At 39.8% G+C, this 24,167-nt stretch overlaps 2 protein-coding genes across 5 annotated transcripts; one reads left to right on the plus strand and one right to left on the minus strand.

Annotated features, from left to right (window-relative positions):
• Positions 1-388: 388 nt before the first annotated feature.
• asphd1 (aspartate beta-hydroxylase domain containing 1) lies at positions 389-5,619 on the minus strand. The gene is made up of 6 exons (XM_075454095.1): positions 5,344-5,619; positions 3,612-4,083; positions 3,178-3,384; positions 2,532-2,739; positions 1,946-2,059; positions 389-1,228 (listed from the first exon to the last, which is right to left on the minus strand). The coding sequence occupies exons 2-6, from the start codon at positions 4,062-4,064 to the stop codon at positions 1,119-1,121; spliced, it is 1,092 nt and encodes a 363-aa protein (XP_075310210.1). The 5' UTR covers positions 4,065-4,083; positions 5,344-5,619; the 3' UTR covers positions 389-1,118.
• sez6l2 (seizure related 6 homolog (mouse)-like 2) lies at positions 5,472-24,142 on the plus strand. Of its 4 annotated transcripts, none has more exons than XM_075454094.1 (19): positions 5,472-5,630; positions 6,388-6,468; positions 6,647-6,739; positions 6,867-7,082; positions 10,490-10,623; positions 11,021-11,213; positions 11,727-11,912; positions 12,028-12,211; positions 13,112-13,275; positions 13,558-13,752; positions 15,223-15,361; positions 17,802-17,998; positions 18,149-18,343; positions 21,309-21,503; positions 21,611-21,802; positions 22,055-22,093; positions 22,318-22,435; positions 22,560-22,671; positions 22,787-24,142. In XM_075454094.1, the coding sequence occupies exons 2-19, from the start codon at positions 6,411-6,413 to the stop codon at positions 22,814-22,816; spliced, it is 2,640 nt and encodes an 879-aa protein (XP_075310209.1). In that variant the 5' UTR covers positions 5,472-5,630; positions 6,388-6,410; the 3' UTR covers positions 22,817-24,142. The 4 variants fall into 4 exon arrangements, with proteins under 4 accessions (XP_075310209.1, XP_075310206.1, XP_075310207.1 ...); XM_075454091.1 differs by having other exon boundaries at positions 5,473-5,630; positions 6,647-6,775; XM_075454092.1 differs by lacking the exon at positions 5,472-5,630 and adding an exon at positions 5,769-5,856 and having other exon boundaries at positions 6,647-6,775.
• Positions 24,143-24,167: the final 25 nt, after the last annotated feature.

Consider the following 24,167-nt stretch of genomic DNA (forward strand, 5'->3'; position numbering starts at 1 on the left):
AGAAGTTGCATTATTTTCTAATGAATGTGGCAAGTAAACGCTTAGCTTCCCATCAGATTTCAGACAAATGAAGAGCAAATGAATCATGAAACAAAATGCAAACTGCATGTCACGAGTCTCAGGAATAATCTGCATCTCTGGGGTGGATTAGCTCAGACCCTGTAATCCTCGGCATGCAACCCTCAGATGAACAGATGGTAGATACGAAAAAAACACCACACTAATTCTCAGCAAAACTGAGTTTTTATAATTAAGAAAATATAAAATCAATCAATTCTGCTGCAGCAATGTTATAGACCACATTTAGAATATCAAAACTAATTTTACTTCCTTTTAAACTGTCTGTCTAACTCCTATTGACAACATTCATCCACACCTGAAGTCACCATCAGTTTGATTAGTTGTTTTTTATTTGAATAAAAAAATACATAAATAAACAGCCTACATTGGGTACATACTCGTGTTTATACTGTAACATATAAACAACCAAACCAGCAAAAAATGGAACTTAAGAAGAAAGAAAGAGTGTGGTGATAGATTTCTTAATAGAACGTTCCAGCATACACAAAAGCACTGTAATAAGAGAAAGAGAAACCACAGTATGTACAGTTTAATATAGGTGTGAAATCCGTTTCGGGAAATTAAATAAAAATAGATTTACATTTAAAAATTCTTTTATGTTTCACAGTTTTTTTGGTTGAAGCACTCTTGAGGCCTTTGCTTCCAAAAGGCGTACAGTGTAAACACATGCATGAGCAGCCTCAGAACAGAGGCTGGGATCCAGAACAGGTAGGTTTTACATGCATACGGGAGCACAGTAACTGAAGTGAATATTTACAATAACTAACACTTAATCTGGTCATTGTTCCCACAAATGTTGTCAAATTTCAGTTTGCAGTCAAACTTTCTAGCATGTGACATTGTCTTACAGCAATATACTAAATGTTGTGGCTATTCTTACTGTTAACCACACATTCAACACGAGTTGAATGAGTGGCTTGTCTAATTCTTTGGGGCAGGTTCACACAGTGATTCACTGACTGGAATAAGATGCACGCCCAAGGGCAAGCAGGGCTAAGTTAAGGCATCCCTGCACGTTGCACATATGTGGGTCAAATTCAGAGGTCGGGGTTGAACATGAAGTCCAAAGCTTGTCTCTCTGCTGCAGCCACATTTGGATGCCAGAGGTCCACACTCAGAATGACTCTGGGACCAGATTCTGGAGGACCTGTAAAACAGACCAAGATACAGTTTTATTCAGATTAAATGAAAAGAGAACATGAAAAAAAAAAAGAGAAACTCTATTAATCCCAATGGGAAATGATAAAGTTGCGGTACTTTTTTATCATTATTTATTTCATTTTATTTTTCTAACTGTATTATTGTTTTATCGTAGTTGTTATTGTTTGTTTCATTATTCATTGTAAGCATTCATTGTGTCTCATTATTGTTGCTGGCACGAATGATCTGTACCTTGAAAGATGATAATTCTGAAATTGTTTTTTAAAAAAAAAGTAATGAAATCTGGCAGCCATATTTTGATGCAACTCCCGAAATGTAAATGTAAATGTGTTTTATTTATACAGCCCTTTACAGACAATCCTTAAGATGTACCAAAGTGCTTTACAGCAGGTAATAAATAAAGAGAAGAATAAGTCAAAACAAATAAAAACAATAAAAGAACAGTGAAAGCAATAAAAAATACAACAAAATCAAATAAGATAAAATAAGACAAAAGTGTCATCATACTACTGGGTATTAAAAGCAATCCTAAATAAGTAGGTTTTTAGAAATGGGTCAAAGAACCTTGAAAAAAACCTAAACTTTTGAAGAAATCATTTTTTCTAATTGAATCTTTATTCAGAAATCGTGTATAGACTCTTTTCAACTGAAAAGACCACAAATTATGACCTGAACTTTTTGAAGCCGTATGTGCTTCACTGACCTTTGTGGGAAACGGTGTGAAGGAAGGAGTCATCGACAAGGAGACAGTGTCCTTCTGACCAGCACTGAGGCTCCCCTCCCACCACCAGCTCACACGAAGAAGGAGTCTGCAGACCTGTAAAAGTGACGTCAGTCTTACTGTTTACACGAAAATGATTTCCCTTTAACTACAGGAGCTTCAACCATGTCTGCATTTAAAACTGAGAGGATTATAGCCAGATGGGACACAGTAAAAAAAAAATGAAGAACAGAGAAATTAACCTTAACCTTTTGCTAATGCATCTCTAATAATTTACATAACTTTAAGTACAGTATTACCTTCTGTGATTCTATGGTTGTTACATGTGCTGGTCACATCATGTTGTAACCTCAATTCAGCAAACATGTGTCATTTCATGCAGGTGGATTTAAAGTTTAAACTCTGTATTTGAGTAGTTTGAGACAGTAACACCACAGGACATTGCAACAAAAATTCCAATATACTGTGAGACACTAAATGATGAGTCTGTGATGCACCTTTTAATTTCCCCTGAGGTACATCCAGTACTAGCAAATACTTCACACAGAGTGTAATTTTTTTTAAATACCGAGATGACAACGTAGGCGTGTGTTGGTGTGTCCATATGAGCTCCCCAACGTAGCTCCCGGCCCAAGCAGCCAAAATCCTGCAGATCCCAGCGAGTTGCTGTTTATGAATGTTCGCAGAGTAAGAAGTCTGCGGTAGGTGCGGGGACAGGAGCGACAGTTTCCTGTCACGCAGACTCCTGCACTGTACAAGGGAAACACTGCCTGGCCCTGAAAGAGACAATGATCTCCATTAAGGACTCAGATTTGAATCCCACTCCGCACATTTCAACTTATCCACACGTTTCCACTTATTCATAGCCGATCTGAGGTTAACTTTAACAAGGACGAAATTACAAAGCGAATCATAAAATATGCTGATTTGATGTTTTTTGTCTTAGTTTTGCTCAAGTGAGATTGAGAATATTGAATTCATTTAGTGATAATGATGGCTTTTACTTACCTACTGTAAGTTCATCCAGTATCAGTTTTACATTAAAAAACTTTTACCATCTCAAAATATACAGCACTATAGTCTGACAGTTGGAGAATAAACTAATCCAAACTGTTGATGTTGTGTATTTGGGATTTTGAGAGGACAATTGATGTGATTTTGAAACCTGACCACTGTCCCTATCTCAATGTGGCCATAAAGGTCTTGTTGAGTACCTTTGGTCCCTGAGAGGTCCAACCTAACTTTGAGTCAATGCCCCGCTGGTAGACAGCCTGGAATTCAGCCAATATTATAGGGTAGCTGGCTTCCAAGACTTCAATATCATGTCGATGAGCATCACGTGGGAAAAAAGGAACACTTGGGACGTCTGGCAGGAAGAAAAGATGGGGCTTCTGTATACCAGATAGATCACTGAGTCTGACCTAAAGTGGAAACAATCACAAATTAGTGATCATTTCTTGATAACGTTTTCTTCCTTTGCTGTTTACCCTTGAACATAAATACTGACCACTATAACAAGACATTGTGTTGTTATGCCTGCCATAAAGATAGAACTAAGACTGCATTGAAATCCTGTGTAAAACTTTCTTGAACAACTCATATTCATCAGGTTTACAGCCAACGGCAAGCACCGGCCGATGTGTCTCACCTGCTCACGGAGACCTTTATGAATGCGGCCCATTCCCACCCAACTGTAACGTTTGGCATACTCTTGCAGTGCTGTGTAAAGCTTTTTGGCTTCTGCTGATGCCTGAGCAGGGAACAAGGCATGACTCAGCACTGGGGTGAGGTAGTCTTGTCCCTGCTCCTCATCCTCCACTGTTTCCATGGAAATAAAAGGGCTAATTTGATCACTCCTGGACAGCTTGGATCGTGCACTGCCCTTTGCTCCAATGCAGCTACCACTTCTGGAAATCATGGACCGCCTTGAGCTTGACTTGAGCTTTCCAGCGTGCGTATGGCCTGAGATTGGCAGATCAGAGCCAATCCGATAACAGTGCCACAGAAACAGGAGCAGCAGAGTCCACAGAAGGCCACTCAGTGAATGGACACCCAGCTCAACGCACTGAGGCAAAGGGATTGTGTTCATTGACCAATGCATCCTTTGAAATTGGGAGACACTGAAGAATTGAAACAGAGAGAGATTTAGAAATTATGATAAGATGACTTCATTTGCATAACACAAACAATAAAGATGTCTTTCTTACAGTCCACAGTCATAGATCAGTCAAAGACAAAAGATGAACTGTCTTTGTTTCAAAAAGAAGACTCGTAATGTTAATTCCCTTTCTGCAATCTTCTTCAAGGTCAGTGGGAACCAAGGCCTTTCCCAGCATGCACTGGGGAAGAAATTGGTGTCACATCCAGGGGAGGATGCTCATCCAGCTCAGAGCCACTGACCCTTTGATTGAGGTGCCTCTTGTTGAAGGAATCCTACAAATTCTGATCCTTTGTTCCCCATATAAACGAGCTCTGGATTGAGCAAAATGTCAAAGTATTGATATTCTTAAGTCATATAAAGACTTCCTATCTGCTGTTCAGCCTTAAAACTTCATTATTTTTTTTTTTAAAGCAATGGTTTTCTTAAGGCATGGTCTCCCTTAATCACGGAGAGGTCCACATTGTCCCGTTTTATGACTTGTGTTCACAAAGATACTTTTACTTTTGAGACGTACATTATCGACATTTTCGAGCCACTAACATTACATGACGGCAGTAAAAATTAATTGATAAGCTAAGTGTTAACACCGCATGAGTTGAAGCAATATAAAGAAAGGATAAATTGTTTTGTATGTATGAATTTGATTTTGTTAATTGAATGCCAATAAAAAAACAGATGATTTTTTGTGAAAAATATATCAGACTACGTAGTTCGTGTGTGCGGACGTGCGTGTGTGTGTTAAGGGGGCATTAGGAAATAAATGATTCAAAAAGAGTTGTATTGTTTATAATATTGTTCCTTCCTACTGTTACATACGAGCAAGTGTGTGCACGTTTGTGCTTGTGCGTGTGCGCGCCTGCTTGTGTATTTTGGATGTGAGGGCTACTCCCTAATAGGCTTATTTCAGCAGATTTGTGTCGTGGTTGCCTCAACATGAACGGTGCCGTCCATTGGAAACACTGGAAGCTCCATCAGTTTGGATGATTGATGAACTGTACACGATCTTCTTGTTCACCATTCATTTTGTTTTTGCAGTAAACTAGCCCCCACAGCTCATGGCTCATGTTTACTGTCCATATTAGCTCAAACATCCGCCGTTCCTGGCAACCCTGGCACACAAGTGTTTGCCATGCATATCATGTGGCACATGCGAACCTTTGAACAAGCAAACATATTTAACAACCACTAAGAGCCGCATATCACATCTCTGTCAGATTACCTTGAAACACCGTGAAGCGCCGCGTCGGACGCACTTCAGCACCGTGTTGGTGGGCAGCTCCTCCAGCGCTCTGACAAAATGTGGATTATCGTCGCTGCAGTTACGGCCTTCGGCCGCCAGGGCGCACCTGCCGCTTCAACACAAATGCCCTCACATCACAGCCGAATGCGTCAAGCACACGGTAACCAGCTAGGGGCACCTCACCAGCACAAACCCTGCCGTGTTTTCGGCCCAAAGCAGCAGGATACCCGTCAAGATAAAAACACTGGACGCAGCCTGCGGGACGGGTAAGTGGCTGGCATGTTTAATTGTTGCTGAGGTGGTTGTCGGTCTAACAGTGGTGATGATTGATGTCAAGAATCGTCCTCCGCACAAAGAGGGCCGGGGGAGGTGCGAGCGATGCTGCCTCATATATATAGCCCCATCATTTTGTCACACACTAGGCTGGCATTTTCACCGAGGAAACGCCTCGAATAAGAGCAGAGGTGCTTTTTGACACATTATTATTAACAGGTTGGTGACAGAATAAGATTTGGATTTTCACCTGCGGTGACGGTAGGCCCATTTGCTGAATTTTGGAATAGCGCATTTTCGGCATCTTGTTGCAGATTTGGATGAGAAAATGCAGGGGGGGGGGGGGGGGGGGAGCCTTAACATTTCACATTAGAGCCTACCGCGTTTGATGTGTACATGTTTGGATTTGTTTTTCTGTCTAAGAGTTGGGGAAATTCGTTTTGTCATGCGTCTGTTTTTAATCAAAGGAATAAAAATCTTATAAATTGTCTGAGCCCTTTAACAGAATCATGTCGAGATGATCTGACTCGAGTTATTGTGGCCTGTGTTATTCAAACATATTCAGCCTTGATCGCGAGAAAATTTGCAGTGAATAGTGAAATAGCACTCCTGCATTCCCGTGCCTCTTGCAATAATTGTAAGCTTTAATAAGAATTACAGTAGCATAATAAGCATTACAGTAGCAGAGGAGATGCAGTAATTGTGTGTTTACATGATCACACACTGATCTACTCGCTTTAACCTTCTCAGGTCATTCAGTTTCATCCAAAACCATGGGGCTCACACACCTTGCCGTGATGCTGTCTGTCACCATGATCCACATAGTTTCAGGTAACTGTAAGTTTGTGCATCTGTGTATATTCTCTAATACATGCACACTCTTTGGACTGTGACAATAACGGATGCGAAAAGATTGTGTATGTCCTTTTATAGGCACTTTTCTTGTGCTGCTTTCTCACCCTGTTTCTATTTTGTTGCAACTGTCAAAAATTGGACCCGACTGTTTCAGGTATGAGCTTTATGACGCCAGAGCCTGATACACCACCGACACCATCTCCAGACTCTTACCCTCTGGGGGACCTCATCCATGCTGCTCTACAGAGTAAGGAATACTTAGGAAAGGCTTCTGCATCCACAGGTAGACTAACACAACACTTTCATGGCTTAGGCAATGCAGCCGCATTGTGACATGGGTGACTGCTGATTGATAAAGTTATTGGGATTCGCAGGTACCACCACCAATCCAACACAGGCTGTGCCTGGGCTCGGGCAGGCTGAGTCAACAGCAACAGCCATATCACCAGGGCTTTTAACTACGGCTTTAAGCTCCTCTTCAGCTTCTAGCCAGGACGGATCGAGGACCCCCATGTCTATGCTGCCCATGGAAGAGGAGACAACCACTACTCTGATCACCACAACCACCATAACCACAATGCACATGCCAGGTATTTTTACACTCAACCACCTGGCTACCTCTGTGTCCGGGCTTGTTTGTTCATTACAGATTTTAGTGACACCTGCAGTGGGTACAAAATCCTACTCAATCACACTTGAACGTTAGCAGTTTGTCCACTCAGGCTTTTTTTTTTAAGAAGGAATAACAAGAAGATCTTGACATAGAATCAACACATCATAAAATATTCCTAATGAAACAGGATACTGTACAATCGTAGTTATTCATTAACCTGTAAGAATCCACGGTGGTGGTAGGCCTGGATAGCAGAACTAGCTAATACTTGAAAGCTTGTTTTTTTTGTCACTAAAGTTATTTTTCAACCCATTTAACAATTCTAATGTTTCAAAAACAAGTCTTAGATTACATTTAACCTGTCCTTGCCAAATGTTTAGAGCAAATTTGAATCAAACAAGTTAGATAAATATCATAGTGACCTAAATGTAACACCGGACCTTTAAAGCACTCGTCGAAAATGCTATGTGACACAATATGAAAAATATATATAAAAGAAATATTTTACTTGGTAAATAAAACAAACAATATTTAACTGTCCTTTAATGGTCACATATTGATATTGCTTTGCTTTTTTGTAGTATGATTAAGTTCACATGAAGTGTTAAGGATGTCCTGGATATCATCACTGGAGATGAACATGACTTTGAGGGATGTGAAGACAGCTCAGATAAAGACCATGATTACATTCCCACCTACAGAGAGATCTGGTGACTCAGACAGTGATCAATCAAAATATTTAAATGAAGTACCACTACTAAACATGACCCCTGGACAGCAAAATCCGTGTCCTTCAGAGGAACACAGAGCCCCATTAGGCAATATGTAAAGTGTAAGCCTCACCCACGATGACTAAAAATGTTGTGCCACTGCTCTTCCTCTGGAATTTCTGGAGACTGGGGAAGAGACCCTTCTTGGTATTGGGGTTGACATCATGGTCAAGCTCTGTGAAACTTTCCAATCCAACCAAAACTGCAAAGTATTGCAGATAGCTTCTTTTCTTCTGTACCACTGGTGCTGAAGCCTCTTAAGCGAGAGATCTACTCTGTAGGAACACTCCGGATCTATGGGGTTCATTTGGTGTGTGTTATTTCCCAGATCATTTTTATTTCAGGAAAAATGTGTCTGGGTTCTAATGGATTAAGGAAAATTAGTTTTTTTATATTGCACTGTTAGACCTAAAAAGCTTAGTTAGTTAATATTCATGATCAAGTAAATTGTAATCTCAAGATAACATTTTTACTACACTGTGATTTTCTTATGTTTTACTAACTACTAAAAAGGAATATTTTGTAGACATTTGACGGCAGTAAGAGGTTAGTGTAAACCATGCACAAGTTTGTCTGCTTCTCATTATGTGATTCTTTTTTCGTATTTTAGGGTTAATACATTAAATCTTTACAGAAGCACAAAGGAATGCGTGTATATAGTCACTGAAACCTACGCTCAGTTCTCCCTTCAACATCCTCCATAACCCAAAGCAAGAATACAGACTGGTCTACCAGCTTAGACATTGATGAAATGACAGCATAGATGCAACTAGATTCATCAGTAACATATCTTTTGTGGACATGTGCATCTGTGCAATGCATTTTTTTTTTCTATGAATTGCACTGACGGTTAAACAAATTAGTCAGCTCATTACATTAAATAGATTCCACATAAGCCCCAGAGGACGGGACCTTGTTAGTGGACTTGTGAACATATGAGGGGGAAGGACTCCTATGTGGAGGAATTCAGTTTATGTGATGTGTCTGTTGTCGTGACTGTTTTGCTGCTAGTCCGTTTTGTTCAAATGAAAAAGTCTTTGTCCTGAACAATAAGGCCAAAATATGTGCCATGCATTTATGTTCTTATAACAGAAAACAGACAAAAGTTCATTGGTGACCATGGAAACAACTTAAGTGGGTAAAGAGCAACCACTTGAACCTTTAAATACTAATACCAGCAGCATCACCATTTACCTGTCACAAATCAGTCGGTCATTATGGTGCCTCGTGACCAGCACGCTAATATGGATAGAGAATGTTCTGTACAAATGAGAAATGCTCATAAGTGAGACACCATTACAGCATAACCTACGCAGCTCTCATTGAAGGTGGATGAGAGCTGTTCAGTGACAGCTACAAATATGACACAAGGAGTCAGCTGATTTACACTAGATCCTGGGGAAAAAAATGTCATGAAACATTCACGTTCTGTAAGCTGCAAGAAAATATTCCAAGCCTGCTCTGCAGTCATGGAAACACAGCAGTACCTTAACAGTTTTACCTTAGTAACTTTTTAACATTCCTTTAAAGTTGTCCTGCTGCTCTTCTTGCCAAGACAATCATATGTCTGCAGGCTACATTGAATATGAGACTGTAACAAGCAGTTGATTCATTTGCAGTCACTTAGCCTAAAACTGGAGCAGCTGGAGTGGCCTTGACTAATATGGAGTTACAGTTTTTTATGGTTAAGTTTATCTTGTAATTTTTTTTTTTTTTTTTTAAACCAAAACGTATGGTTCCATAACTAAGTTCAGAGTATTGAACACAAAAAAAATCAAAGTTGTTTTTATTGATGCTTCTAGCAGTAAGTTTTTGTTTCTATTAATTCTGAGATAATAAAACATTATTACGTTATAGTTATATATATTATATACTTTTATTTAATATTTATATTGTACGATGTGTGCAAGTTGGAGGGTAATTTTAGCAAATGCATGGAAACCTTTTTTACCAAAATTCAATCATCTTCATCAGTGAGGAACCTTTATATTGAGCACAATACAGTGCCGTAAAATAATTAAACAAATCTATGGACATCTGCACACGTTTTTTTGTTGATGAGCAGGTGTCTCCTTATCTTCTTGGTTTACTGTGCCAGGAACAAAAGATGCCTCTAGAAACTTAGATCCTATCTTATCTGTGCTTCCTAATCCTCATCTGGGGTGCAATTTATTGGGCTTTGGTATTATTATGACTCATCTGCTTCTTTCTGTGTTTCTCAGTCCTGGATTTAGAACAGTTATATATTATTAACACTTATACATTCAAACATTATGCATTCTTCCTAACCCCATTTTATTTTCTACCAAGGATTTAATGTGTTTCTATGGCAATATGGATATATACTCTATCCATCTATGCAACATATATGTTGTCAGTTTAACAATCATTTGACTGGTTGAGAAAGTATAAGTGAAGTAATATTTAGAAGAAATGTAAAATAATCCAAAAATTAATAATTTCTTTCATTTCAGCTCAAGAACTCTGTCTTTGAGCAATTAACATAAATAGTACAAGTCATACCATTGCTATTAAAACTTTTAAGCAACTTTTAGCTTTTCAGCATGCACATGTATTCAATTCTCCTTCTGCTGCCTTTTCTCTCTATTTGCAGTACAATGCAACGCCACCTTGTCAGCGATGGAGGATGTTGTCGAGTCACCAGATCCTGCATCATCATCTTCTTATTCCCCTCTGGAATGCACCTACAGCATCACTGTGTATCCAGGTTATGGTGTGGAAATACAGGTAATGGGAATTTTGAATCCTTAAAACAAATATTTTCCCAATATTTCATTAGTAACTTTTCTTCCGTAGTATACTTCAATGTTAACTTGGATGTTGTCTGTGAATTAAATACACAGGTTTTTTTGGGGTTTTTTTTGTTTACTAAAGAGAAATACTATGGAGAACTCAAGGCATGCGCTGCAAATAAAGATAGCAATATAAAACATATCATTATATTAGATCGAGACCATTTTACTTCATACACTTTCTATTCATGCCTGTTTGAAGAGGGCTTTGCAGTATTTTTATGATGTAGTTAAAGCGGTATATTAGAGTCGGAGGAATTATTTCATGAGTCGCTGAATTACCGCGGAAGTATAGTAAAAACAGAGAATGTTCATCCTCATTTCCCCTCAAGGTGAGGAAGTCAGATCTTTCGAAGGAAGAGTCTCTGATGATTATGGGTTACGGAGGTTCAACACCAGAACTGTTAGCCAATGAGACCCTGGTGAAAGAGGGCCAGGTGATTCGCAGCACTACCAATCAGGTCTACATTCACTATCGCAGTCTCCGACAGTCCAACCACGGCACGTTCAGCCTCCACTATCAAGGTAAGTTAGCTCTGCCTGATTCATACCTTAAATAGAGTCTTTTAATCATAACTTGGGTTTAAATTTTTACAGCTGGGCAAAAACTGAGCTTTGTCCCATGGATTAAACTCAAATAGGAGAAGTAGATCAAAAATTATTAGCACATTTATTAAGACTCAAGAGAGCAACAGATGATGAGAACAGACTTCTGTGGCACTTTCACAAAAGAAAGTCTGTTGTGATGGATGATGCTGGTGTGGGTGGAGAGGCAGACAGTGTCATTCAAAACAATCTGTCCGTGAGGGTGGTGATGAGGGAAGTTAAGTAAAGGCATAATGGCAGTAAAGATATCTCATGATTTAATTTATCTACACCCAGTACATTAATGCAGAATGTGTTAAGAAAGAGGAAAGAAAATGCTGATCGGATCAGTGTGCAATGGATTAGAAATTCACCAGAATTTGTTGCTGAGAGAAAAGCTCCTTTTTGGATCTTTTAACTAAACCGTCTATCATCTTCGATCTACATCAACAGCTTTTCTCCTGTCCTGCCCATTCCCCAATTCACCTGAGGGTGGCGGAGTGACGGTGACAGACATCCATCCTGGAGGGCAGGCACACTTCCACTGTGATCCGGGGTTCCAGATTCGAGGCCATGAGGTTGCAACCTGTGTCAACACAACACAGCCACACTGGAGCACTGCTGTGCCTCAATGTGTTGGTTTGTAGGACGATTCAGAATTCAATGCACCAATACCGGCTAAGCTTTGTGAACGGTACGATTGTTGCGGTGGCAGACATTGGAAAGTGATTTCCTGGATATTATTTTTCTGCAGTTGTGTCTTGCGGAGGGTGGATTCGTAATGCAACAGTGGGACGGATACTTTCACCACCTCCTCCATCTGTCGGCAACCACAGTAATGGAAACAACCTGAGCTGCCACTGGTTAATAGAAGCCAAAGAGGGACACAGACTCCACCTACACTTTGAGAGGATTGCACTGGATGAAGATGATGATAAGTAAGCTTGTGTTGCTACGACATGTTGCTGTATCTGAACCTTTTGCTTTAGGCTTATAAAATGCATATTTTTATTTGTGCAGACTTACATGAAAGAAAAACTTGGCGTGTTTGCATTACCTTAAAACAAGTAATCTATCCACTAATGGAACTCCTCTTCCTTGCAGTCCACCAAGATGGAGGTGGAAAGATTATCAGCTCAGGCTGCAAATGGCATTGATGGGAGGATAACACCTTGGTGTACATGTTAATTTTCGCTGAGGGTGCTGCGCTTAGTCCCCTGATAAACTTGCCTGTTTATCTCCAAAGTAATTACCAGAAACTGGCCCAACACAGCCTTTAGGATACTGTGTAATGCCACCCCTTCACGTTGTCGTAGTTACAGGCTCCTTCCCTGGGAAGTTGCAGTAGTTGATGGACCTGTTCTGAATACGTTGGAGCCCTCCGCACACCAAGGCTAAACACACTACTACTGCAAATGGGGAAAAAAAAGTAATCAGCTTGTTTTAGAAAGTGTACCCACTTTTCTAAAAAAAAAAACTCTTCTAAAAAGGCTACCTTTGGTTAAAAAAAAAAAAAAAAATGGCAATAGAGGTTTTGAAAAGAAGGGGAGACGTCAGGGGATGTTTAGGTATTTGCCACAATTTTTTTTTTAAAAAGAAAGAAAGAAAACTTTTGATGTCCTTGTTCTCTTGATTTCACAACAGTTCAGAAGAATAGCCTCGTATATACTTGAACAAAACTAAATGGTTTTGTCCCACTCCTCAGCCCTACATGTTTCACCAGATGTATGGAATATAACGTGTCCTCATTCTGATTTCCATATGCATTTCTTCCTCAGGCTCTCTGTCTTTTCAAGCTAACCGCCAGGCTCTTTATCATTGTTGTTTGTCCCGATTAGGTTAATCGTGCGAAGTGGAAACAGTTCCCTGTCCCCTCCGCTCTTTGACTCAGATCTGGATGATGTCCCAGAGCGTGGGCTGCTGAGCGAGAGCTCCACATTGTACCTTGAGCTCACAGCTGATTCTTCCTCCATTCCCCTGCTGCTGGCGCTGCGATATGAGGGTGAGCAGAAGTCTTCAGATACTCAAACTGCACTCTTTTGCAAACACGAGGTCCTTTTCACATTTAGCAAAACAGAGAAGCAGAAGCATAGCGGAGCTGCACATCCAGCGAACGTCAGTACCTGGGTCACCTTTTTGCTTGGAAGAAAAATGTTATTATGATTCATTACTAAATTTAAAAATTTAGTATTTGCTTTATTTAATCGAAAGAGGTCAACTGGGATTAGTATTTTCATGCACACATATGATCTCATTTCATTGAATTTTTTTTATGTGCGTGTAGCTTTTGACGACGAGCACTGCTGGGAGCCCTACATGCCTCATGGAAATTTCAGCAGCAGTGACATCACATACCAGCTGGGCACCATTGTCACCTTCACCTGTTCTCCAGGCTTCGTCATGGAACAGGGTTCAGGGACTATTGAGTGCATCAACCCCAGCAATCCCCACTGGAATGACAGCGAACCCACCTGCAAAGGTGAGTTTTGGGATCGAGCTTTAGTCACATTTCAAATGCAGTACATAATTCAAGTAATACACCAACCATCACGTGATGTTATTCGTATATCAACATGTATATCTATATAGATATGTAAATATATATCTATATAGATATAGATATATATACACATACATATGACTTTTTAGACCAAAAATCATTCTTATTATTTCCTCACCCTCTTTTTTTCCGGGTAATTTTTGCTGTAGCCACACTGACTGTGTCATCTGCTGGCGTGCTGTGAAAACTGAGAGCAGGACGAGCCTGTGACTGATATGAAATCACCTTTGCAGGGTTAGGCACTGCCTGAAAACACAGGTGGTACAGTTTCAACCAAGCGTTAAATTGACAGCTCGACACTCAGAAAGCCATATGCTTTGTTGTATGTCTGCTTGCAGAAAAACAGATGCAGCTCTTATCCCTAGTGATTTACGGAGGTGAATGTTGGGATGTCAGTGGATTGAGTGCTCGAGGATCTATGTGTGGTAGCAAGAAGGCTCCCTCAGAGTAGTAAAGAGGAACTTCTGTTAAAATAATGGATCTATTGGTGCTTGTGAGACCTTGTGTCTTTCATTGGTGATTTTTTTACTAAGTATGATTGCTCTCAGCGCACAGTGGTTTATCAGTATTTTGTCCTGTTGGACTTATGCGTCTCATACTTGCCCGTTATATGGTTAAAATGTTGTTGTGTAGTCAGCAGGTCAGCAGTGGCCCCCAAACCATCATCAAATTTGATGTTTTTTCAAAAGCAAAATTGTAGGTCTGCTTTATGCTGACCACTTTCCAAGCGGTTTGTTTTGTATTGTATCTGCTCAGGATACAACTTGCTGCATTAATTTGTCAAATAATATGTCAATGTCTCTGAAAGGTGGCAAATATTTAAAGTTTTGTTTGCGGAAAGTTTTACAGGATGGACACTTGAGAAGTTTGTGAACCTTAACTATGTGAACTATGCGCTTCTGACTCATTTTGGTGTGCAGTGACTTTTGTTGTGCCCATTCTCGGTCCTGAAACGGCCCTAGAATACCCAGGGGTTGAAATACTGTGGTTTCCAGCCCTGCAACACACCATTTTGCTTGATAGATTCTTGACACTTTTATGGGCTTTTCAAGAATCTTTGTGGCTTCTTCGACATGACAACAAATTCATGTGTATGGCTGCACATGTGCAGGGCTCCCACAGAGACTTTTTTTTTGTGACATCAGTGTTACATCCGACAACTGCAGGGGAAGCCAGAGGGTAAAAAAATACTCTCTATTGTTACTTTAACTAAGCCATTGCTTATAAGACCTTTTAGATAAATCTCTTTAAGTTCTGTCTGAAATCACTACTTCTATTTTTCTAACATCCACTAAAAAGAAGTGTTAACCTTGTTTCTTTTATTTTTTTCTCGCCCGTCATGCCTTCATTCCATGTCTTCACCTATCTTTCTCTGTTCTGCTCTGTAAGCTCTGTGTGGAGGGGAGCTGACTGAGCCCACAGGTACTGTCCTGTCTCCTGATTGGCCCCAGAGCTACTCCAAAGGGCTTGACTGCGTATGGCAGATCCATGGTAACGAGGAGAAGCGCATTGAACTGGATGTCCAGATGTGAGTATTTTTTTAATAAAGGAGAGCGTAAAGTTTGCGTTGTTTGGATGTCAGCTTATGCAACAACTACAAGGACACATTTATTGAAACTTGGTGAATGGTTGGAGTCTGAGCAGCGGTAGAGCATAATACCTTTTGGTGAAGATCCAGATCTCCTTAATTAAAACTATGAAAGGGCATCGGCCTTGATGAGGCAAGGGTTTTCCAATTGCTCCGTATTGTGTAGTTTGTCAATCAGAAAATAGAGTAGCTTCCTATTGTCACAAACACCTTGAGCTCAATGTGCTGTGTGTGCTGCACCTGTAAGGCAAGGCAGGGCAAGGCATCTTTATTTATATAGCGCATTTCATACCACAGGCAACTCAATGTGCTTTACATAAAGACAAGGCATTTAAAAGATAAAAACAAGCAATTTAAAGAGAAAAAAAATAGAATAAAAATTAAAACACAGTTAAAAGCAATCAAAGAAGAGGGGAAGAAAATATATATAAACTCAACCATAAGCACACCTAAAGAGAAATGTTTTTAACCTGGATTTAAAAGTGCTTACAGTTGTGGCTGATTTCAGTTCTGCTGGTAGTTTGTTCCAGTTGTGTGCAGCATAACAGCTAAAAGCTGCTTCACCGGGTCTAGTTTGAACTCTGGGCTCCACTATCTGACCTGAGTCAGTAGATCTCAGAGCTCTACTGGGTTTATACTCTGCTAGCATGTCATTCATGTATTCTGGACCTAAACCGTTCTGTGATTTGTAGACGAGTAGCAGAACTTTAAAATCTATTCTGTATCTGACCGGGAGCCAATGTAAAGACTTTAGAACTGGGGTGATGTGATCTGATCTCTTTGTTCTGGTTAAAACTCGGGCTGCAGTGTTCTGTAGAAGAATACCAAAGAGATACATTTAATCATGACCTACACAACAACAGCAACAATGCTCCAAACTTATATTTCACATGGATTCAAAACGCTAACTAAATTGGCTATTTTTATCAGTCGGAGCACCTTTCAGTCTTGAACATTTACAAATTGTTGCGCCCAAATGAATGTGGATAGGTGTCTTAAATCTTTGATGTTTTCAGCTGTGAATGATTTCAGCACAAAGATTAGCTTTTTATTATTCAGTGTGTGCAGTAATGTCATCATACTGCAGCATCCACCAATGTGTTTATCAAACGATTGCAGTAAAAGATAATATAGATAATAGAAAATATTAAAAACGACCACATTCTCCAGTACAGCTTTAGTTTCCAAAGCTCTCAGAAGTTTCTTATTCAATGTGAAAAAGGAAGGTCAGAAGAATAGTCTAAGTTGGATTCACAATCTGTACTTAAACTACAGAATTGTTGCACCTCTGTAACTATGCAGAATCCTAGGATCACAAGCTGAAAGCATGTGCTGTTATTCCTAATTAGTGTAGTTAAACTCCCCAAGAAATTCTCATGAAAAAGGGCATGAGACTGTGAGGCCTTGGGCACACCGAGAAATCACTGAACCTGAGAGAAAAATGGAAGAAAAAGGAGATATGTAAATAGTAAAGACCTAAAGATGGCCTCAATGTTGCACCCACAATCTACATGACAATAAAGAAATGCACCAGTTCTTCAAGTGATCTTTTTTCCGTTAGATTAATTATAAGCTATAAATATTTGAGCTGATGGATAATCAAGATTTTTACCAGTGTGCCGAGCATCTCAAGCAGCTTCTTCTTCTGCATATTCACAGAAGTAATTTGTAAAACCTAAGTGTTTTGAAAACATCCCAGAGGATAAGGAGGGGGGTTCTCGGAGTCACAGATGAGCTGTGCATTTATCAGGTGATGTTGCTTGTGTGAAATATGGGAGCGAATCTAAAAACAGCACCTCAATGCACACATGCATGCTGTGTGCTGCAGACAATAAGCTGCTCCAGGTCTTCATACAGCAGGATCCATCACTGATTATTATTTATCTGTTGAATCTGCAGAATATGCAATCAAATCATTTTTCCAAAGAACAGTTGGTAAATGAGGTCCATAACTGAGTCACAACTCTCATTAGATTGAGAATTCATTACATCAATATTAAAGGGCAAAATCTAATTACTATACACCCTGTAATTAAATTCAGCTTGGTGGAAGCCAAGCTCTTTAGATTCTGCATTTATCTTTCTATAATCTAAAACAAATTAGTAATGTGACACAAATGTCTATGCGAGTCAAAGCATATGCATACGTGAAAATTATATCTGATTGCATTAAAGTGAAACTACCAATGAAAGGCAGAAAGATGACATCGTGTTGTGGTTAAACATAAGATGCAGCACTGACTGCCTTATCCTCTCCTCCCTCTCCACTGTGCACTGACCAAAATAATGCATCAGGTGGGCAGACTGGTTGTCTTGAAAAGAAGAATCTCTCTTAAGCGAAAGCTCTTTTATCTTTTTCATACTTGTCATTCCTCCTTAGCTTAAATATCCGCTACACCGATGTGCTGACAGTTTTTGACGGGCGTGATCTCACGTCACACGTGATTGGCCAATACCTGGGATCCAGAGAGCGTTTCCGAGTGGTCTCCGGGGGGTCAGAAGTCACCATTCAGTTTCAGAGTGATCCAGAAGACTCCAGTTTCATCCTGAGTCAAGGGTTCCTCATTCATTATCGCGGTAAGTGAACTCCAAATATAACAATCTCCATATTCATTGCATTTAAAATATTGATTTTGTCTAAGCTGTTTTGGATCTCATCGAACGGGACAAATGGGAGAGACCTGTTTTAATTGCTGTCACCGCTTGCTCTCTTTCTGTGTTCTGCAGAGGTCGAGCCTAATGAAACCTGCCCCACTCTCCCCCAAATTGAGTTTGGCTGGATCAGCTCATCCCACTCCTCTCCTGTGAGAGGCAGCGTGCTGACCTATCAGTGCCAACCAGGATATGACATCAGCGGATCAGACATCATCACCTGCCAGTGGGACCTCTCCTGGAGCAGCAGTCCACCTACTTGTGTTAAAGGTGAGACGCACTTTGTGTATATTTTTAGACCTGGGCCCCGTTTCTCTATTGTTAAAGGCATATTTTAGGTGGGGTTGTGTGAGGTGCTCAAACTTATGTAGTGCTTGTTTAACCTGTCGACAAAGCACATTTACATTAGTTTTTTATTCAACCATTTACACAGACACTCATACAGCACTTATTTTATATATATATATATATATATATATATATATATATATATATATATATATATATATATATATATATATATACATATATACAGTACAGACCAAAAGTTTGGACACACCTTCTCATTCAATGAGTTTCCTTTCTTTTCATGACTATTGACATTGTAGATTCACACTGAAGGGATCAAAACTATGAATTAACACATGTGGAAATATGTACTTAACAAAAAAGTGTGAAACAACTGAAAATACGCCTTATATTCTAGTTTCTTCAAAGTAGCCACCTTGTGATTACTGCTTTGCACACACTCTGCATTCTCTTGATGAGCTTCAAGAGGTAGTCACCTGAAACGGTTTTCACATTACAGGTGTGCCCTGTCAGGTTTAATAAGTGGGATTTCTTGCCTTATAAATGGGGTTGGGACCATCAGTTGTGTTGTGCAGAAGTCAGGTGGATACACAGCTGATAGTCTTACTGAATAGACTGTTAGAATTTGTATTATGGCAAGAAAAAAGCAGCTAAGTAAAGAAAAACGAGTGGCCATCATTACTTTAAGAAATGAAGGTCAGTCAGTCCGAAAAATTGGGAAAACTTTGAAAGTGTCCCCAAGTGCATTCGCAAAAACCATCAAGCGCTACAAAGAAACTGGCTCACATGAGGCCCGCCCCAGGAAAGGAAGACCAAGAGTCACCTCTGCTGCAGAGGATAAGTTCATCCGAGTCACCAGCCTCAGAAATCGCAGGTTAACAGCAGCTCAGATTAGAGACCATGTCAATGCCACACAGAGTTCTAGCAGCAGACACATCTCTAGAACAACTGTTAAGAGGAGACTGTGTGAAGCAGGCCTTCATGGTAGAATAGCTGCTAGGAAACCACTCCAAAGGACAGGCAACAAGCAGAAGAAACTTGTTTGGGCTAAAGAACACAAGGAATGGACATTAGACCAGTGGAAATCTGTGCTTTGGTCTGATGAGTCCAAATTTGAGATCTTTGGTTCCAACCACCGTCTTTGTGCGATGCAGAAAAGGTGAACGGATGGACTCTACATGCCTGGTTCCCACCATGAAGCATGGAGGAGGAGGTGTGATGGTGTGGGGGTGCTTTGCTGGTGACACTGTTGGGGATTTATTTAAAATTGAAGGCATACTGAACCAGCATGGCTACCACAGCATCTTGCAGCGGCAGCGGCTATTCCATCCGGTTTGCGTTTCGATGGACCATCATTTATTTTCCAACAGGACAATGACCCCAAACACACCTCCAGGCTGTTTAAGGGCTATTTGACCAAGAAGGAGAGTGATGGGGTGCTGCGTCAGATGACCTGGCCTCCACAGTCACCGGACCTGAACCCAATCGAGATGGTTTGGGGTGAGCTGGACCGCAGAGTGAAGGCAAAAGGGCCAACAAGTGCTAAGCATCTCTGGGAACTCCTTCAAGATTGTTGGAAGACCATTTCAGGTGACTACCTCTTGAAGCTCATCAAGAGAATGCCAAGAGTGTGCGAAACAGTAATCACAGAAAAGGTGTCTACTTTGAAGAACCTAGAATATAAGACATATTTTCAGTTGTTTCACACTTTTTTGTTAAGTATATAATTCCACATGTGTAAATTCATAGTTTTGATCCCTTCAGTGTGAATCTACAATCTTCATAGTCATGAAAATAAAGAAAACTCTTTGAATGAGAAGGTGTGTCCAAACTTTTGGTCTGTACTATATGTATATGCACTCTATAGACACTATGGAAAGCTTTGTCTCTACATCACACATCAAAGGAAATGTGTTTCTTATCTTGACATTCTGACATTGTTGGCACCGTGGGGATCAAACACCAACCTTCCAGCTGAGCGACAGGTGCCGACATTGATGAGTTGTAAAATTCTAGAACACGGCGTTCACGTTTTGATTGTTTTAGATGGCAAAACTTTGCTCACCTCATGGCCTCCTGTCAGAAGTGCTCTGCTCACTTTCAACTGCACATAAGATCCTGAATGTACTTCACACAACTCCACTTAAAAAGAAAAAAGAAATATCCCTTTAAGGCTCTCCAAGGTTAAAAGGCACCAAAGAGTTTGACATTGGTTCAGTATTGAATCATGAAACAGATGCAGTCTCATCCAAGGGGCCATTGTTCACTTTAAAGTTGGAAAGCTTGTTTCTAATGTTGTCCTGCCCTTCTTTTGTGACTACTGATGCCAGGTCAGTGACATTACTAGACTGTGAATGTGCTTACCTTCTTTGCATTTTTCTTTACAAATTTTCTTTAGAGTCGTGTCTATCCCTGCAGGACTCCTATTCATGCTGTTGACAGACTGATATTGTATTTTTTTTAAACATTTTTAGATACAATTAAAATCCTTATTGTTGCATAGGAAGGAAGGTCTTTAAAAACACAGGAATTCAAATTTAACTCCAGACTGTTCTGGACTGTACTGTCATGATGTTCTGGAGTCTCCAGAACATCACTGTGTTACCAGCCAAGCTAATAAGTGAAGTTTAGAGTTGTTTGTTCGTGGGTTTTTGCCATTGTTTAAAGGCTAAGCTTAGCTAGTATAGATTGGTCTTTTAGAGATCAAGAGGCCAACCAAGAATACTATGTAATAGAGGCAAATTATTCAAAAAGACTTGTTCTATAACAGGTTAAATGGCTGCTGGCAAAAGCTTCAAAATGACAGTGCAGACAAAGAGAAAGTCAAACTAATGTTGAACCATTATATTGAACTTTATGAGCATCCATGTTGTTCTTTATAATGAATTATATTCTTGGATTCTGTGTCCCACTTTGCTCCTCACAGTCCAGCAATGTCCTGATCCCGGAGAGGTGGTAAACGGAGCCCGCTCTGTGCGTCCGGAGGCAGGTTTTGCAGTTGGGACAGTCGTGCGTTTCTCTTGTAACCAAGGCTACCAGCTGGAGGGCCCCAGCCAAATCTCCTGCCACGGACGAGACACCGGTACCCCGAAATGGAGTGACCGCAGCCCAAAGTGTGTCTGTAAGGCCCCTTTTCTGTGCTCGGCTGTTTTTATACAATTCATCTCGCTTGTTTTTTCACATGCCATATAAAATGCAAATGCATCTGTGTGCGTTTGTTCTGAACAGTAAAATACGACCCATGCCCAAACCCTGGAGTCCCAGACAATGGTTACCAAACTTTGTACAAGCACAGCTACCAGGCCGGAGAAACTCTGCGTTTCTTCTGCTATGAGGGCTATGAACTTATCGGCGAGGTCATCATCACATGTGTTCCCGGCCATCCTTCTCAGTGGAACAGCCCGCCGCCCTTTTGCAAAGGTAAAGGTTATCGCTACGATCACAGTATTTTTAGATACTCGTCTGGAGCAGAGAACAGAACAGGGAAAACAGCTGTCTGGATCTGAATGAAATTTGGCTTTTGAAAACAACCAGTTTGTTCGTAAAGTTCAATTTTAAAGTACCTTGATTATGAAAAGGCTTTACCATGGCCTGTCATTTTTTTAATATGTTATATCTGGATGAAAACCTTGTGAGACATTTTACTAACGCATGTTATTTCATTTCTCACAGTGGCATATGAGGAGCTCTTGGATGATCACAAATCAGAAGGTGATTTGTTTTCCTTTCGCCTTTCTGTTATGCAAATGAAACCCAACAGATGCATTATTCACAGCTACCACAAGTCGAATTTGAATGAGTTTAGTATCAAATCGGCATTATATAATTGTGGAATTTAGAACACATTTTAAGACATTTCTCCACAAGTGAACTTCAGAATATTGTTGAGGGAAAACTCCTGACAGCTGATCAAAGACTTTTCGACTGCTTTACAGTGTCCCAGTCCTTCGAGCCGTCCCATCAGATCCTGAGTGAAAACATTGCTTTGGCAATAATCCTTCCAATAATCCTGGTCATCCTTCTGATTGGAGGAATTTACATGTACTATACAAAGTAAGTATTTGTGTTACTCTGATTGCACAATGTCAACAATCGTCTATCTCTGCAGTGTAGAAGCTTAACACTGTTCTCGCCGTCCTTCGCATTCATTACTGCGGTTTTCCTTTGTCCCGCACAGCATTTGCAGACTAGAATGGAAGCCACTCTTCTGGAAGTCTCTTTCTCACACACACTCCTACAGTCCCATTACAGTCGAATCCGATTTCAACAACCCTCTTTATGAAGCAGGGGTAAGTATACATCTTTTCACCTACTCTGAGATAGTTTCATTTTTTTAATTTAGATACGAAAAGTTTGCCGTTGCAAACTTTAAAGCTCATCCTCTGTTTTCTACTGTGACCACAGGACACACGGGAGTATGAAGTATCCATTTAAAGAAGAAAAGATCTCGGTGAGAGTTCAAAACCACAGCAGGATTCAATTCTTGAGGAATTCTTTTTTTTTGTATAAAACGGCCTCAGTCCCCTTTTATCATTCATTTTTTCACCACATTCGTGTTTTACCACCATTGTATATCTGGTTTATCAGTCATGGAAGTGCTTTATTTTGATTCGCTGCACTGATATAGTGATCTGCCAAATGTTATTCCTACTTATTTGTCCAATCTTCTATATCATTAGGACCGGTGCCTTATGAAGGGTAGGAAATTGACAACAAATGAAATGAAATAAGTGTGAAGGAAGAACGGGTAAAGGGAAAGGCTAAAGGGAAACTGATTTTATTCTGATTTATTCTGAGTCGTTATGAGACCAAAAGATTAGAGAGCATGGCAATACTTTATTTGTAACAAAGTTACTGTCATTACTATATATATATATATATAGAGAGAGAGCACATGCTGAATGTTTCTCTTTCATTTTTTCTAAGAGGCTCTTCTTGTGTTTTGAAAAGTGTCACAGTGAAAGGGAAGAATGCTTTATTTTCAATCATGAGAAAAAGTTTTGAAACCAGCTGTCCTTTCCTTGTTCTCACAGTGTGTAACACATTCACACAAACTGAATGTAAATATCTGACATAACATTGGCTGAGGTTGATATATATATATATATATATATATATATATATATATATATACATATACTTGGTTATGTATATATATATAAGCCTCAAACATATATACACTTATACGTGGTGGCGGGAGGTTATATATTTTCAATATGTCGGTATAATGAAAATTCAGTGCCAAAATATAATGTTAAATAATTCAATGTCCTTAAGTGTTTCATCTGTTGTTGAACTAGTGTTTACAAAGGCCGTGCTCATTTTATTCTTTGCCGTTTATGCAGTCATCACCCAATGTCACACCACACACTGTATTAGAAAAGGTGAGGACATGAATGTCATTGCGCTTCGAGCATGCACTGATTGTAAATTATATTGCTTATGCTCAATCTCTCCATTGTCATTATAGTTACAGACAGTCATCATTGTTATCAAAAAAATTGATGTTGTATGCACTATGTTGATGAAAAATTTCAAATCAGGCTGCTTGCTGTGATGCATTATGTATTTATTTATAAATGATTGTTTGAAAAGTGAATGTTATATCATTCACTGAGCCAAATGAGGGATTCTGGAGACTGTTGCTTTGTAGACTTAATTCTTCTCTTACCATCAGTAGCATTTATTTGCGTCATATATAAATACACTCTTTTGAAGGCAGTGAATTATTTGCTGAACTGGAAATAAAGTCTCTGTTGAATGGTATAAAGCTTGTGGAAATGTG

Source organism: Odontesthes bonariensis, chromosome 21 (assembly GCF_027942865.1).
Source record: "Odontesthes bonariensis isolate fOdoBon6 chromosome 21, fOdoBon6.hap1, whole genome shotgun sequence".
NCBI classification, from domain to species: Eukaryota; Metazoa; Chordata; class Actinopteri; order Atheriniformes; family Atherinopsidae; genus Odontesthes; species Odontesthes bonariensis.